The 16639-nt window shown below is 38.4% G+C and overlaps 1 protein-coding gene across 1 annotated transcript; it reads right to left on the reverse strand.

Annotated features, from left to right (window-relative positions):
• Positions 1-5041: 5041 nt before the first annotated feature.
• On the reverse strand, positions 5042-16520 carry LOC131983431 (sterile alpha motif domain-containing protein 9-like). The gene is made up of 2 exons (XM_059348140.1): positions 16223-16520; positions 5042-10262 (listed from the first exon to the last, which is right to left on the reverse strand). Exons 1-2 carry the CDS (start codon positions 16518-16520, stop codon positions 5680-5682), a joined length of 4881 nt encoding a protein of 1626 aa, XP_059204123.1. The 3' UTR covers positions 5042-5679.
• Between the last annotated feature and the right edge of the window lie 119 nt (positions 16521-16639).

Here is a 16639-nt window from a genome sequence, read left to right on the forward strand (position 1 = left end):
AAACACCTGCACATGAATAACAACCTCCATTGTGTATTTATACTGTGAACTGTGTCCAGCTCAGGGGCAAGGGAATGCCTTTATATAATTTATTAATTATTATTTGCTGCTGTATTAGGACAACTATTAGGGCCAAGTATGAAAAAAAAAAATACGGACCCGGGGGAGGGGGGGTAATACTGGTCCATGCCTCACTGGGTCCGTCCGGTGCCACACACATACACACACACACACACACACACACTTCAAAAAGATGAATAAAGATTCCATAAACTGGCTCCATGGCACGCGTAAAGACGCATCACATGAGGATGACCGTGAGGAATGAAGGCTGGGAACAATAAACCTGCTGCTGTGAAAAAAGTTTAGACGGACGTTACACTGTAACTGTCAACAAGGAGCAGAGGAGGTCTGAAAGAGAGACAGCGCTCCGTGTGAACGCGAGGAGGAGGGAGCGTCAGTCGGATCACTCTGATAAAACACCTTAAACAGAGCGAGTGATGGAGAAGAAGAGACATCCTAGAAAGGTAGAAAGGTAGAAAGGAATGAAATGTGGTGATGTCATAACATCACCTCATGTTATCTGTTTTTAATCATGCCATGGTGGCTGGGTCCCTCTCTCCTGGGTTCCTATTTATTTATTTATTTATTTATTTCGTATATTGCCCTAATACGCCGTCGTAGTAGACGATCCTGGTGATAAATTAATTATTTAATATCCCAGAACATGATTGTGTCCGCTGAACACCGGCCAATATTTTATTACGTTAGATGATTAAGGTAAAATGTAAATTATGTCACTCAGTAATGATCAGCCTCGCGTGGGACTCATGAAAATGACAAACAATGTAAAAGTGTTTCTTGCTGACAGACAGACTCTCATACTCTCTAAAAAACAGATCACGAAAAGGAAAAAAAGGAAAAAGGAAAAAAACTTCTAGAGCGATCTTTCTCTTAATTTATTATAAATGTAGAAATATGTTTGTGGTGTTTTTGTTGTTCAGAGTCACAATAAAACAGATTTTAATTACATGGTGAATCATATAAATAAAATATAAAACTTGTGGTGACACACTTTAGTTTAATCTGTGATCTGTCTTCACTCCGGTATCAAACTACAGCGATGTTGATGTATAACATCAGTCCGATCAGCTGCTGCGTCTATTCAACGAGTCAGGGGGCGGGGCCACCGCTAAAAGACTTCCGCATAGGATTCTCTCGTGTATCCTCGCTTGTGCCTCCTCCGATATGCCTCCTCTATCCTCTATCCTCTATCCTCCGATCACAAATAAGAGCTTTGGGACGGTCTTAAAGATGGCGCCCGCGAAAGAACTTCCGGTTCAAGCGAGGATAGAGGATAGAGGAGGCGAAAATTAAGGGAAATGAGAAGAAGCCATAGATACCACACTCACTGTCATATTAATACAGGCTATTGTGTTTTGTGTCAGTAACCTTTAACATCTGCAGGCAGAGTGCAAAAAGAGCTCGCTTATGTGTTTTGGGTTGTGCAAACATACAGGCTAATGTATTTTATGTCAGTAACCTTTAACATCTGCAGGCATTATGCAAAAACGGCACAAGCTTGCTTGTTTTTATTTATTTATTCGGTCAATTAAAATGTATTCAAATGTACTCTAAAAGCAGCAACACAACTATGATGTCATAACATATAGGTAAGAAGAGTGCATTGATAAGGTTTATGGCCATATGGGTTACTGTCGAAGAAAACAACACAAGTGAGCAGTTATATAACAGGGTGAGCAAACCACAGAGTCTGATAGTACAAAAACTTCACTTCCAAAAGTTAATGAGGGGTTGGAAACAGTGTTGGGGAGTAGTGGAATGTACTTTAACTACATTAATGTTTGCATTACTGCAACACTTCAATTACTTTTTTGGTTGCTATTTTTGTGTAGTTAACTACAGAAATGACAAACATTTTTGGGCCATAAAAGGAAAGTAACTTAGTTGCGTGGCATGTTTTTGGCTTTTTATATATTTTTGTTATAATTTCACATCACACATGCACATTGTATATTTGTAAATATTAAGTTTAAACTACTTTAGTAGTTTTAGTCAAACTTACTTTATCTCTTCCTAGTCCTGGATTTTCTGTAGTTCAAAGTATAGCTCCACTGTAATGGCAGCTATACTATCAAAGTGGTTACCCCAACATTGCTATTGAAAGTGCTCAATTATGTTTCAATTATGTGTATAATAATGTCAGAGTTTTAAATGTATCCAAATCTTTAATAGACAGAGCATTTAAATTGCACAGAAGAAGAGTCCAAAAGCTAAAGTTATCATTTGGGCAGGAAGACAGAGGCATTGCTTTTTCAAATGACAAGAAATAACCCGTTTGATCTGAGCAGTACCATTTATTACCATGTTTTTTAACTTTGGTGAACCACGCTCAAGTATTAACAATGCTAAAAAGAATGTGAAATGTTACCAGTATAACAGAACAGCCCCAGCACGTCATGCCATGGGTGTTGAATGTTCTAATATACAAGGAAAAATTATTTATGCAAAAATTATTTATTTATGGTGCATTCTCACCAGGTACCTAAACCACTTATTCTGGTCTGTGTTTCCAGTATTACAGCAGAATTAGGTTGACACTTCCAAAACCTCTGTACTGAAAGCACAGAGAAAGATTTATATTGTTTTTCTCATCTACAGTATGTTTCTCATGATGGTTGAGCTTTCATATTTAAGATAATTCATAGACATCGGTTTGAACCCTGATATGCAAGTTTGGTTTTTGATACATTGCCTTTGGTCAGCGTGTGATTTGTAGATATTGATTATTGCACTTTTATTCAATTATTTATCAGGCGTTGCAATGAACGCATAACATGCTAAATACTTTTATCTATCTCTACTGATTATCAAGTCCTAATTTTTTTTAAAGTAGCTACAGTATGCTGACATACTATGTGTCATGAGCTAATTATAACAATTTGAAGTAAAACAAAAAAAACACTTGATGTGAACACCTGTGTTGTATCTGATGACAACACAAACAGACTGGCACATAAAATTCCCTGGTGTGAACAACCAGTGACAAAACCACAATCATTAGCTTAATGAACATTTTTATTATTGTCTTAACATGTCTAAACAGTTGCCTATTCACTTTAAATTATTAAATATCCCAGAATTTTTTTAATACAAATCTGTGATGAAAATGTATTAATATCATGATTACACTGACAAACTTGTCTCCATCATAAAACCAGGTCTAGTCCAAAATACCTATAAATAAACAAAAAAATCACCCATTTTGCACAATTCACACTGGTTTTAAGGTGATTGTTATATTACATTAATAAATTCTAATGCTACATGTAATGGTTTTTTTTCCAGACTTTTTTTTACTTTTTAGAAAAATATTTTGTGCAAACACATTTTGACTGTTAAAAAATATACTCAAGTTTTAAGGTTTTAAATTGTTTTAATTATTTATAGGCCCAAAAAGTGTGCCTAATAAAGTCTGCCAGTTGCTGCACTATAAATGAATATCTTCTGAATTGACGGTCACTGTCAATTAAATTGAAAAGTCAATGTAGTTTGTTCAAGGAATGACAACATAAAAGAAAAAAAGAAGAAAAGAAAAGAAGACATTATTGTATTTAAGACAAGCCTTTATATATGTATATTTAAGAACATTGTTGTTTACAGAGTCAAACATTTCCATATGTTACTATCAAAAACAAATCATTCAATAGAAGAATATAAAATAGCAACACTTTTTGACATACATTTTTCAGTTGCATATCAATATACATACATAGATATTCTTCTCCAATTGTACACATTGTTGCTGTTTAGCTGTTAATACATTTATTGTATGTATATATAAAAAAAACAATTCCCATGAAAGTATATGCACTTGGTTCCATTGTTTTCTTCACTGTATCTTGAAAAATAAAGAAGACTGAGCATAAGCTATCATGATCCACTAGAAGTAACACATCACATTCTGGTCACCAAACAGTGATCATACTTTTTGTGTTGTCACATTTACATTTAGTCATTTAGCAGACGCTTTTATCCAAAGCGACTTAGAGTAAAAGCAAACAATCAAGGTATAGTGCAATAAGAGCTATTAGTGCATCAATAAGTGCTAGTGACAATTCTTTAAGGAGTAGAATTATCGTGTGGTGCTAGAAGAGAAGATGCTCTCTGAAGGTCTTCAGGAGTTTTTAAAGGTAGAGAGGGACGCCCCTGCTCTGGTAGGAACTGGTAGTGTGTTCCACCAGCGGGGAACAAGAAGTGCAAAGAGTCTGGATTGCCTTGGACCAACGGGGGGCAGAGCCAGGCGCCGTTCATTGGAAGAGCGCAATGATCTTGACGTAGCATATGTCTGAATCAGGGCGTTCAGGTAGGTAGGAGCAGTACCAGAGACAACTTTATAGGCAGCATTAGAGATTTGAATCTGATGCGGGCTGCAACAGATAGCCAGTGGAGCTCAATGAGCAGCGGTGTGACATGTGACCTTTTTGGCTGGTTGTAGAACAGGCGCGCCGCCGCATTCTGGATCATCTGAAGCGGTTTTACTGTGCAGGCTGGCAGGCCTGTCAGGTGGTGTTGCAGTAATCAAGTTTTGAGATGACGGCAGCTTGTGTCAAGAGTTGAGTGGCATGTTGAGTTAGGTAAGGTCTGATTTTTCTGATGTTGTAAAGTGCAAAGCGGCATGACCGGGTAACTGAGGCGACATGACTGGAAAAGGTGAGTTTGTCATCAATCATCACACCTAAGTTTCTCACCAGCCTGGTGGGGGCAAAACACAGGGAGTCAATTTTGATGTTGATGTTGTGGTGTATTGTGGGTTTAGCAGGGAGGACCAGCAGTTCAGTTTTTGAAAGGTTCAGCTGGAGGTGATGTGCCTTCATCCAAGTGGCTATGTCAGAGAGGCAGTCAGAGACCCGTGCAGAGACCGATGGGTCATCAGGAGGAAATGACAGATAGAGCTGAGGGTCATCTGCATAGCAGTTATAGGAAAAGCCGTGTGAGCGGATAACCTCACCCAGAGAGGTGGTGTAGATAGCGAATAGCAGGGGTCCCAGCACTGAGCCCTGGGGTTTGTTTCTGTTAAGCTGTTTCAAAGGATTACATCAAATGTGATCCGGTCAGCATAATACAGGCACAAATAATCATTTGAGATGCATTCCAAGTGCATTTGATGCACTGGAGAACTCCAGTCCATCCGAACTGGATCTACAAACAATCTGAAAAACACTAGATACTAGATACAGGTCTATACATGAACTCAATGTTCCCATCAGAGAAACACTGAGCTATAGAGTAGCAAATTCAGCTACATTGTGATTACTCTGGGCACAAGAGTGAATTCTGTCATAGTCCATGTCCATATATACACAAAAACTGGTTCTCAATGTTTGAGACACTTGTCGATTTACATATGCATATCAGTATAGAAAAAGAAAGTGCAAAATATATTTACCAAACTATCTTACATCTTACAGAACAATGTAATAAAATACCAAGTGCTTCAACATTTTTTGTTTTCCTTAAGAAGCTTTGTGTGTTTTGAATTGATGTTTTCTCTTTTTCTAATCTGTTCTTGTTTCCTGGTATTGGGGTGGACACTAGGCCCATGCTTCAGAAAGTCCACATACAGCCGTATGTGACGGGATCATTGTGTGGAGAAAACTATTTTTTCACAACGATGTTGCAGGCAACGGGGCCTCTGAATGTGAACCCAAGGTAGAACGTGATGTGTTCATTACTGTGAGGCACTGAAGGTACATGAAGAGGCAGGATATTGAACTTCTTTTTGCGAGGGCCGTCAAGGTACACCACTCCATCTTCAGTCCATCCAGACACTTGTTTCAGCATTGTAGCAATCTCAGGCTTTTTCCATGCATCACCCCTTAACCACTTCATGCGCTTCTCAGAGACTGAGAACACTTTTGTGACTTTTTCAAACTTTTTCTTGTGGACAAATTTATCCAATCCATTCCCACTGCCCAGGAAAAAATGGGTGTAAAGCCTTCTCCTCCGCTGGGGAATGTCCTTCATCTTCGTCCAGTAGTCTTTTTCAAGGTGTTCAACAGCTGATTGCACGTTTTCATATTTGGTTTCTTTCTCAAGGTTTGTGTCATGATCATCTGGCCAGAACAGCAGGGTGAGCAGGAACAAGGCACTTGGTAGACATTTCGTTTTGTCAGTAGGGAATTGGTGACAAAGTGCCTGTAGATCTTTCAGAGGAGCTACCTTCTGATTTTGTGGTGACAGGCAGTTCAGAGTCAGGTGGGCCATTATGTAATTGACAATATCTTTTGGACCAAATTTGGCCTTTTTAGGATTGCTGGGGTAGAGAGAAAGGATGGTCTCTAGAAGGCGTACTGCACCACTCTGGTCGGATAGCTTGAAGAGGATGGATGTTATGTTACCCCCGCCAAGATTATAGATGATCATGCGTTTTTGGAAAGGAGTCAGATTGTCTGGGATTGACTGCCCTTGAAGTGCAGTGGGATATGTTTCACTGAAGTACTTCCAATACTCTGCAGATTTTTTTACCAGCCATTGCAGCGGATGGCTCTCCTCAGGACTTTCAGGTGTCTCTTCTCCATCTAAACCAATGTCTGTCTGGAAGTAACTAAGGTCTTCTGAAATCCATTCCAAAGCATCTTGCATTGTCTGATTAAGTTTTTTCACTCTGCCATGAAATGGTTCCCATGCATCTTTTACATCCTCAGGAATGTAATCTGTTAACAGGTACTTCGTACGCTCTGAATGGCCATTGGTTCCGTTTGCAAACACTTCCAATGATGAGATCAGTTTGAGCAGGCTGCATCCAACCTCGACTTCAGAAAAAAACCCTGAACTGTTATGGTGTTCCATATCTGCGTCAGCTGCTTTCTGACATGCTTGAAAACACTCAGCAGCTTTTAGTGCAGTCTCCACAGCATCTGCTGTATTTTGGGCTGTCTTTGATACATTTTCCAAAGCTTTGCATTTAGCTTGGAACCATTTTCTGTACACCTGGCCTTTTGTGTCCAGTATGTATGAGTTGTTGGGCTGCTGTTTAGCAGCTGTCTCTGCCCAGTCCTCTGCATCTTTAAACTTCTCATAAGTGTAATGAAGACGAGCAAGTTGTTGCGCAAAGAATGGATCTTCATGGAAATGGTGAAATGCTTCCTCGAGTAACTTCATTGCTTTGTCCGGACTTTTCTCCTTTTTGCACACATGCTCAATCAGAGGGGAGAAAAAACTATCATATTTGTCACCTTCGCTTATTCTGGATCGCCTTATGAAAAGAGCTCTCAGAAATGAGAGGTATTCTTCTCTTCCAAATCTGTGCTCAAAAAGCACATTTTCACAGAGCAATTTCAGTGCCAAACTGCTTTGGGTCTCTTGGTTTCCCAAAAGTTGTTGGAGAATTTCCTCTGCAACGAGTGGATGGATGATTCTGATTGATTTAATGTGCGTCTTGTCATCTCTGAGGTGCAAGAAGACTAGTTTAGCCTGATCACTGAGTGATTTCTCAAAGTCATGCTGACGAAACCTTTCCATGTAAATGGTTAAACCAAGGAATGCTTCACAATGTGACTGAGAGATGAAGGAGTTTTGAACATACGTGTTCAGCAGTGCTACATATTGAATGAGGCGAGTGACAGGAGATTGACGGTCAATGCCTTGGAGCAAATGTTCCACAAACTGTTGAACATATTTCTCATTGAATCCTTCACTCATCAGAACAAATTTCAGGATGAATTCAGCCTCATATTGTTCTTTAAGTGCCTCTCGTTTTCCAGCAATTTTTCTCCTCTCTTGATCGGACAGTTTGTGAGTGACAGACACATTCTGTAATGGAGACTCCTTGCATCTTCTCTCTGGATCATGGGATCGTCTGCAGCTCAACAAAATGAAACACAGAGTTCCATACTGAATTTTTTTGGTGTTAATGGCAACCTCTAGTTCGTTCTTGAGATCATCGAGGTATTCTCTGTCAGAGTCTTCAATGAGGAGTAGCACAGGGAGGCATGTCTGTGGGTCTTTTTCTTCATATTCTCTTAGTTCCACTGCATGTTGTGCAACATTATCAACTGAGTATGAAGTCTTCACAACTGCACACCTTAGATCTTTCCTGTTGTTCCACAGCACTTGTCTTGCCACAGTGCTTCCACCACTTCCTGGATGATGGTAGATGTTTATACTGTTCACCAGAGTTTGATTTGAGTTCCATTTCAAAGTGTCAGAGAGAAGCTTGGAAACATCTTGATAAGCATCTCTTTCAATGACGTCGCCAACATACTTGTGTTCAGCAAGCCAAAAATTCAACCAGCTTACTCTCCCACCACGGTAGAACTGGTTTTCAATGTTTTCTTTCTCCTCATCAATGAAGTCTTTGCTTGTTTCATCACAATGGTCAACTGTCAGAATCTCCAAAGAATAAAGCCGTTCCTCTTCCTTTGTTTCAAGAAGACATGTCCCTTTCACAAAGACTGGCAAGTGTTTGCTGGCACATGTGTTTACAGGTTGTATTTGCTGCAGAGTTGAATTTATATGACTCATTTTCATGCCAACAACACTGGAATTATTCACAGTTTCTGTTCCACATAACCCCTCTGCAAAGCTCTGCCACTTCTGGAAGTTGTTTTGAGATTCACAGATGCAGATGATGTCTTCGTGGCCTTCCATGTTTGTGAAAAACTCATAGAATGTGTGCAAGAGTGGTTTCTCAACTGGTGATGTAAGAAGAAAAATGACCTGGAAAGACCCTTTTGGCAAGATTTGTTTACAGATCATAGACACAGATTCCCGCAGTAAAGTCATTTTTGTCTTGATCCAAGTCATCTCATCACATGGAGGCTCATTTCCCTTGAAGTCAGTACGGCCATTACAAAAGATCCAACTAGTTAGATCAAACAGATGCAAGTGGCTTGTGAATTCTTTGATGGTCATGTCCCCGGATAGCTTATAGCTTTGCAGCGAATGCATGTTTGCAGCATGATGCTCAAGGTATTTACTGCAAAGACCCGATATCTTTGAGTCTGGGTCAAAGTCAAACACACAGAATGTGTTCAAGTTGAGCAGCCAATCAATGTTGCAAAGGTGGTCAGGTTCAAATTTGTTTGTGACAAGTATGAACCATTTGTCCTTTTCAATGAATTTCTTCCCACTAGCCATTAGCATTTTGAGTTTCCTTCCAAGGTCTTGGCAGAAGTCTGGAGCAATGAGGAACTGATTTTTCTCTGCTTCTTCTCTTTGAGCGTCCCAATCTTTGACTCGCTGGTAAAAATCACTTAGGTCTTTGTCGATCACTGGTTCCGTTTTTGTGCCCACCCGCCGCAGAATTACTTCTTTCTCAAATTCTACTTTGTTAGATGACTCTTTGAAGTTTGGCAGACGAACAGCATACACTTTGCTCTTAACAATGGTTATTGAAGGCACAATGTCAACCTCTACCACATACCTCTTTTCTGTGCTTTCTCGATCCATAACCTCAATGAACCTTGGTGGCCGCACACACAGACGTACATGCTCACTGTTGGCACGGAAACTCCTTTCAATGTAGTCCAAAGCATCGACATAAATGTCTTTCTCTTTTACAGGGATACCAACTATCTCACCATGCACATATCCTGTATCTTCCTTGCTGTCCATCACACCAAAGTGTATTGTGCCATTTGTTCTGATGTTCATACAACCAGTTGCAAATTTAAGAACCTCATGGGCAAACTTAGCTTGGAGTCTGGTGCGATCCAGTGTAGCAGCTGTAGATAGAGACTTATATTCATGGCATGGAGATGTCAGATTAAAAGCACCTGATTCAGGTTGCAGGACTGTGTGCTTTACATATATGAAGTCAACCCCTTCCTGTTCAAATGGCCGTGGTCTACAATCTTCCTTTGAAGTCAACACACATTGTGCCTGAGCTTTTTTGTCACATGGAAGAGGACCTTCAGTCGTTGTAGGAAGACTTTGAATTGATTTCTGATCACTGTTTTTCTTGTCCTCAGTCTTGTCACTGGTAAGCTTTTTCTTCTCTTGAGACTTTTGCTTCGACTTGATGAGCTCATCTCTCTTCTGAATGATAAAATGAGCAGGCCCTGGTTTCAGGCCAATCTCGGTCTTCAAAAAGTCCTTATTCAGTGTAAGAAGAGTTTTTCCATCTACTTCTACCTCATAAAACTTTTCTATGTCTCGCTCCTTCACTTCAATAGACCTTAGCCAGGTGCTAACCTGAGATTCAGTCCAATTTTTGGGTGACTGCTCAAGTTCGTCAGCTGTAAAGAGAGAAACACAAAAAAAACCAATGTTTAACAGAATCACAGAAGAACTGTTCCACCCCTCAGGCATATGGTAAATGGACTGCACTTATTTAGCACTTTTCTCGTCTTTGTGACAACTCAAATCAAACCACAGAGTTTCCAAATCTTCAGTGGGATACCTACAAATTCAAGTGCATTACCTTTAGAACAACTGCGAAAAATTCAAACACAATCATTTGACTCATTGATATTAAATAAAGTACTTATTAATTAACACAAAATTAAAGTTTCGGTTTGATGTGTGGATTGTAGAGCCAAACGAATATTTGATGTATTAACACTTCAAAAACAAAGAATTGCACTGCACAACTTGGCTCAATGGCTCTTATCGTACTATACCTTGATTGTTTCTCTTTTTCTGTAAGTTCCTTTGGATAAAAGCGTCTGCTAAATGTAAATGTAAAATGTAAAATCTAAACTATGAAAATGGAACTACAACCCTTGTACTGAAAAGGACTTGTCTCTCCACTCACCCATGATTTTCTTTTTCCTTTCGTCACATTATCAGCTTGTGTTTACCATCATTATCTTCCATCTGCAAAAGAAAACAATAAATAGTTACTTTTAACCCATGGACCACTTGCAGAATGTAGTGTGACGTATATCAATTGTATGATCTGCACGTCTGCCTATCTGACTACTAAACTGAAGAAAAGCACAATATAACTAACTCAAAGTTAGATTTATCTTGTCAACTGTTTATGACACTAGAATCATTGTTTCCCACTTTGTAGCATTTGTTTTGTAGAGTGGCATGTGTTGTCAAAGTGGCGAAGATCTTATCCTAACATTCTTGTCTTTTGTCTATTTGCATGTGTTTGCTTAAGTTGCAGAGTGTAGAACTCTCAAAGCACAGAAGGAAACTACAGAGTCAGGTGGTTAATGAATTCCTCTTTGAGTTTACTGCCAAAAGTGAGGCCTCTCACATAAAGCTAGGGTGTAGCCAGGTACCAGTATCAGTAAGTATTAATAGCAGCCAATCACCAAGCGTGTTATTTCAGTATTGCTATAAATGTCCTTTGCATGAAACAATTATTTAGTGGTTTCACATAACTGGGATTGGCAGGAAATTACCTAACATGGTATAACACCATTTGATGAGTTGAAGTCACAGGTTTATGTTTTACTTATGTTTTTTAATAGAGATAAATCACACACACAGCTGTGTGTGTGATTTATGGGTGTGACCAGGTACTATACAAAAGAGTTCTTCAGAAATTGGCGCAACACAAAGACATATTTTAAAAATGCACTGGTCCCAGAACTTACAGGTTATGCTAAAATAACATGTATGTAACACCAAAAATTGTTGTATGATTTTGCATTTCATAAAATGTTCAAAATATTTTCATAACATACTATACTTTTTATGTGAAAGGCTTTTCACTGACTACTTAATGGAATCAAGTCAAACAGGTATAGCAAGTGTTTATCAAGGGAAACCAGCATGTTTCTAGGTAACCAAGTGGAAATTATGCTTGATATGTCATTGTGCTCCTCCCTGTCATATAACAGACAAATGGTAAATGGACCTGCACTTATATAGCACTTTTCTAGTTGCTTTGCGACGCTTTACACGACAGACTGCGCTCATTCAACCATTTACACACACATTCATACTGGTGGGCAGCATCAGGAGCAATAGGTGACTGTCCCATTTTACATTAAGGTGCTATCTGAGTGAGGGAAGGGTTCTTAATGTGTTAATGGTCCATAAACCACCAAGCAAAAATAATAATAATAATAAAAGAATGCTTTTGGGGCTCATAAGCCAAAAAATACAAACGTGTGTTTTTCCTAACATGCCGTGATTGTCGGATTTAATTAGCGCGACCGTAATTTTATTGCATTATTCATGTATAATGTTAATGGTTTAGTTTAATGAAGCCGCTACAGCGATTGAAATATTCAATAAAAGTCGATATATTTTCTCACTTAAAGGCATTCAGACCAAATTCCATGTTCTTTCTTATTCCCGCTTTGTATGTGCCCGTACTTCCCCAAAGGCAAAAATATTGATCTGGATCCCATAGAATACCAAACTCGACTATAACGTTATTGTTGTTAATTTATCTCCGCCCATAAGCAGTGCTATGAATACAGCTAAAACCATTAGATTAGCAAAGAAGACGACAATTTATCTTACCTTAAATTAATATTGGCTGAAATCAGACTGAGGTCCACCGCAGAACTGCTGAAACTTCTCTCTCTCTCAACTCTTATTCTGCTGGACTCGGTGAGCTGCGCATGCGCAGCTGCACATGCGCAGCTCGTGCAGCTCACAAAATATCGTTTTTTTAAGAAACACTACACACTTGCACACACAGAGATACCACACAATCATATCAGTGGCTGTTTTTTGGTGGTATTTATTATTATTATTATTATTATTATTATTAATAATAATAATAATAATAATAATAATAATAATAATAATACATTTTATTTGTAATGCACTTTACATTAGAGGAAATCTCAAAGTGCTACAGGTTAAAATAAATGAGAAGTGTATTACAGTAATCCAGTCTGGAGGAGATGTATTTATATAAACGGTCAAATAAAATGTATTCAAATTTAAATTAAGAGCAGCACTTCAACTATGATGTCGTTCTACTCTATTTTAAAACCCTGCATTGTAAAGGAGAAGCACTGAAAATGTAAATGTTTGCATTACTGAATAACAGTTCAGTTAGTTTTTGTGTTGCTATATTTGTGTTGCTAACTACTAAAACTGCAAATAATTTTGGGGCATAAAAGGAAAGTAATTCATTGTTTATTTTACCATTGCTTCTCTACCGTAATTTGTGCACCTTTTTATCTTTGCAAAACAGTGACCCTTGCTCACACAGTGATCATCACAGATAAATCTCCTGAATATGTCAAAACAAATTTTCTGGTTAGCTGCATAATTCTACTTGGTGCAATTGCCCCACATGGACTATAGTTTACAGAAGGGAGGTGTATGACTGATGGACATATATAACTATATATATAGTTAATCCATATATCATATATTATATGGATGTATCACTTTTTATTTTATTTTTTGGTTCATGTAAGATATATGTATCCAATGTGGAGAGAGCATTTACATTTCACAGAAAACCAGATGACACAGGCTTAAAGAGTCCAACAGCTAAAGCATCATTTGGGCTAGAAGACAGAGGCATTGCTTTTCAAAATGATAAGAAATAACCTGTTCCATCTGAGCAGTACCATTTGTTCCCATGTTAAATAACTTTGTTGAACCACACTCTCACCACATCCTAGTAGCATTAACAATGCTACTAGGATGTGAAATGGTACTGGTATGACAGAACAGCCCCAGCAGGTTATGCCATGGGCCTTAAATGTTCTAATATATAAGTAATATATTAGGAAAATTTGTTTGAGCCACCATTTGAAAGGAGCTGCGGTACATTCTCACCAGTTACCTAAACCACTTATTCTGGTCTGTGTTTCCAGTCTTAGTGCAGAGTTAGGTTGACACTTCCAAAACCTCTCTGTACTGAAAGCTCAGAGAAAGATTTATATTGTTTTTCTCATCTACAGTATATTTCTCATTATGGTTGAGCTTTCATATTTAAGATAATTCATAGACATCGGTTTGAACCCTGATATGCAAGTTTGGTTTTTGATCCATTTCCTTTTGTCAGCGTGTGACTTGTAGAGGCTACAACGATTCACACAACATCTCTTTGTTACTGTTGTTCTTTTTTGGCCTGCTTCATTTGCCTGTAGTAAAATGTATGATGTTGCTTGGCAATGCTACAAAACTGAGGCTGAAAAAGATCACCCCATAGGCTAGCAGTTCCCAAAAGGTGTGCCATGGGATTTCGTAACAACATACACTATTAATGCAGTATGCAACTATAGAAAAACATACACATTTTTTTTTTAATTTACTATATTGGTACTTTGTGTGTACTCATTTCCTAAAACAGCAGCAAAGTCTATGCTACCCTCAAAATTAATATGAAGGAAAAACTCAGATTGATAAGAGTGATAACAGGTGTTATGGAGGCTATTCTGCAGGGATATGAATACAGGTGTGCTTTGAGATTTTGGCTTGCACTTCGCTTTGCTTTGGCACAAAAAGTTTGCAAACCACTGCCATAGGCTAATCTCACTGTTGCAACAGATAACACAGATGATTGAGTGTATACAAGGAGCTTGGAGCACCTGTAAAAAATATTATTTAAATGCAAGTAGCTTCTTTTGAGCTTTCATATTTAAGATAATTCATAGACATCGGTTTGAACCCTGATATGCAAGTTTGGTTTTTGATACGTTGCCTTTGGTTGGCGTGTGATTTGTAGATATTGATTATTGCACTTTTATTTAATTATTTATCAGGCGTTGCAATGAATGCATAACATGCTAAATGCTTTTATCTATCTCTACTGATAACCAAGTACTAATTTTTTTTAAGTAGCTACACTATGCAGACACACTATGTGTCATGAGCTAATTATAACAATTTGAAGTAAAAAAAAACAAAAAAAACACTTGATGTAAACACCTGTGTTGTATCTGATGACAACACAAAGCAGACTGGCACATAAAATTCCCTGGTGTGGTCAACCAGTGACAAAACCACAATCATTAGCTTAATGAACATTTTTATTTTTGTCTTAACGTGTCTGAACAGTTGCCTATTCACTTTAAATTATGAAATATCCCAGATTTTTTTTATACAAATCTGTGATGGAAAATGTATTAATATCATGACTACCTTGACAAACTTGTCTCCATCATAAAACCAGGTCTAGTCCAAAATACCTATAAATAAACAAAAAAATCACCCATTTTGCACAATTCACACTGGTTTTAAGGCGATTGTTATATTACATTAATAAATTCTAATGCAACATGTAATGTGTTTTTTTTAGTTACTTTACCTTTTAGAAAAATAGTTTGTGCAAACAAATTTTGACTGTTAAAAAATACACTCAAGTTTTAAGGTTTTAAATTGTTTTAATTATTTATAGGCCCAAAAAGTGTGCCTAATAAAGTCTGCCAGTTGCTGCACTATAAATGAATATCTTCTGAAGTGACGGTCACTGTCAATTAAATTGAAAAGTCAATGTAGTTTGTTCAAGGAATGACAACATAAAAGAAAAAAAGAAGAAATGAAAAGAAGACATTATTGTATTTAATACAAGCCTTTATATATGTATATTTAAGAACATTGTTGTTTACAGAGTCAAACATTTCCATATGTTACTATCAGAAACAAATCATTCAATAGAAGAATATAAAATAGCAACACTTTTTGACTTACATTTTTCAGTTGCATATCAATATATATACATAGATATTCTTCTCCAGTTGTACACATTGTTGCTGTTTAGCTGTTAATACATGTATTGTTAAAAAACTTGAACAATTCCCATGAAAGTATACGCACTTGGTCCCATTGTTTTCTTCACTGTATCTTGAAAAATAAAGAAGACTGAGCATAAGCTATCATGATTCACTAGAAGTAACACATCACATTATTGTCACCAAACAGCCATCATACTTTTTGTGTTGTCGTTTGTTTCTGTTAAGCTGTTTGCAATGGAGAGGCTGAAGTTGTCTGTGGTTTTCATGAGGGATTTTGGACCAATGATTATGACGTCTGATTTGTCACAGTTAAGTTTCAGAAAGTGTGTTTGCATCCAGGTTTTGATATCGGTAAGGCAGTTGGTGAGAGTGCAGTGAGTGGCAGTAGTGATGGTTTTGGTGGAGATGTAGAGTTGGACGTCATCAGCGTAGCAGTGGAAACTGAGACCATGGTGACGTATGAGATTACCAAGGGGGAACAAGTAGAGGATGAAGAGTAGAGGACCAAGCACTGAACCCTGGGGGACGCCTTGGGACAGGGGAGCGGTGGTTTGTGAGATAGGATGTTAGCCAGGAGAGGGCGGAACCAGTGATGTTGAGGCTGGATTCCAGGCGAGAGAGAAGGATGTTGTGGTTGATGGTATCGAAGGCTGCAGTGAGGTCGAGGAGGACGAGGATGTTAAGATGGCCGGAGTCAGAGGAGAGGAAGAGGTTGTTAGTGACTTTTAGAAGGGCAGTTTCTGTGCTGTGTTTTGACCGGAAACCAGGTTGAAATGGTTCAAACAGATTGTGGGTGTTGAGGTGGGCTTTGAGTTGGGTGGCGACGACTCGTTCAAGTATTTTTGACAGGAAGGGAAGGTTGGAGATGGGTCTGAAGTTTGCCATTATGTCTGGGTCTAGTCCAGGTCTCTTCAGGATGGGGGGGACAGCAGCCAGTTTGAGTGAAGGCGGGATGCAACCAGAGCTGAGGGAGGAGTTGATGATAGCGGGGATGAGTGGGGAAA

The sequence above is a fragment of the Centropristis striata genome, chromosome 13 (genome assembly GCF_030273125.1).
Source record: "Centropristis striata isolate RG_2023a ecotype Rhode Island chromosome 13, C.striata_1.0, whole genome shotgun sequence".
Classification (NCBI taxonomy): Eukaryota; Metazoa; Chordata; class Actinopteri; order Perciformes; family Serranidae; genus Centropristis; species Centropristis striata.

Bases quoted from the DNA above. Each gene is read 5' to 3' on its own strand.
- LOC131983431 (XM_059348140.1), bottom strand. From the start codon at position 16,520: ATGGCAAACTTCAGACCCATCTCCAACCTTCCCTTCCTGTCAAAAATA. The intron at 10,263-16,222 runs GTTCCGCCCTCT...CTCTCTTTACAG, and splicing joins ATCCAGCCTCAACATCACTG to CTGACGAACTTGAGCAGTCA.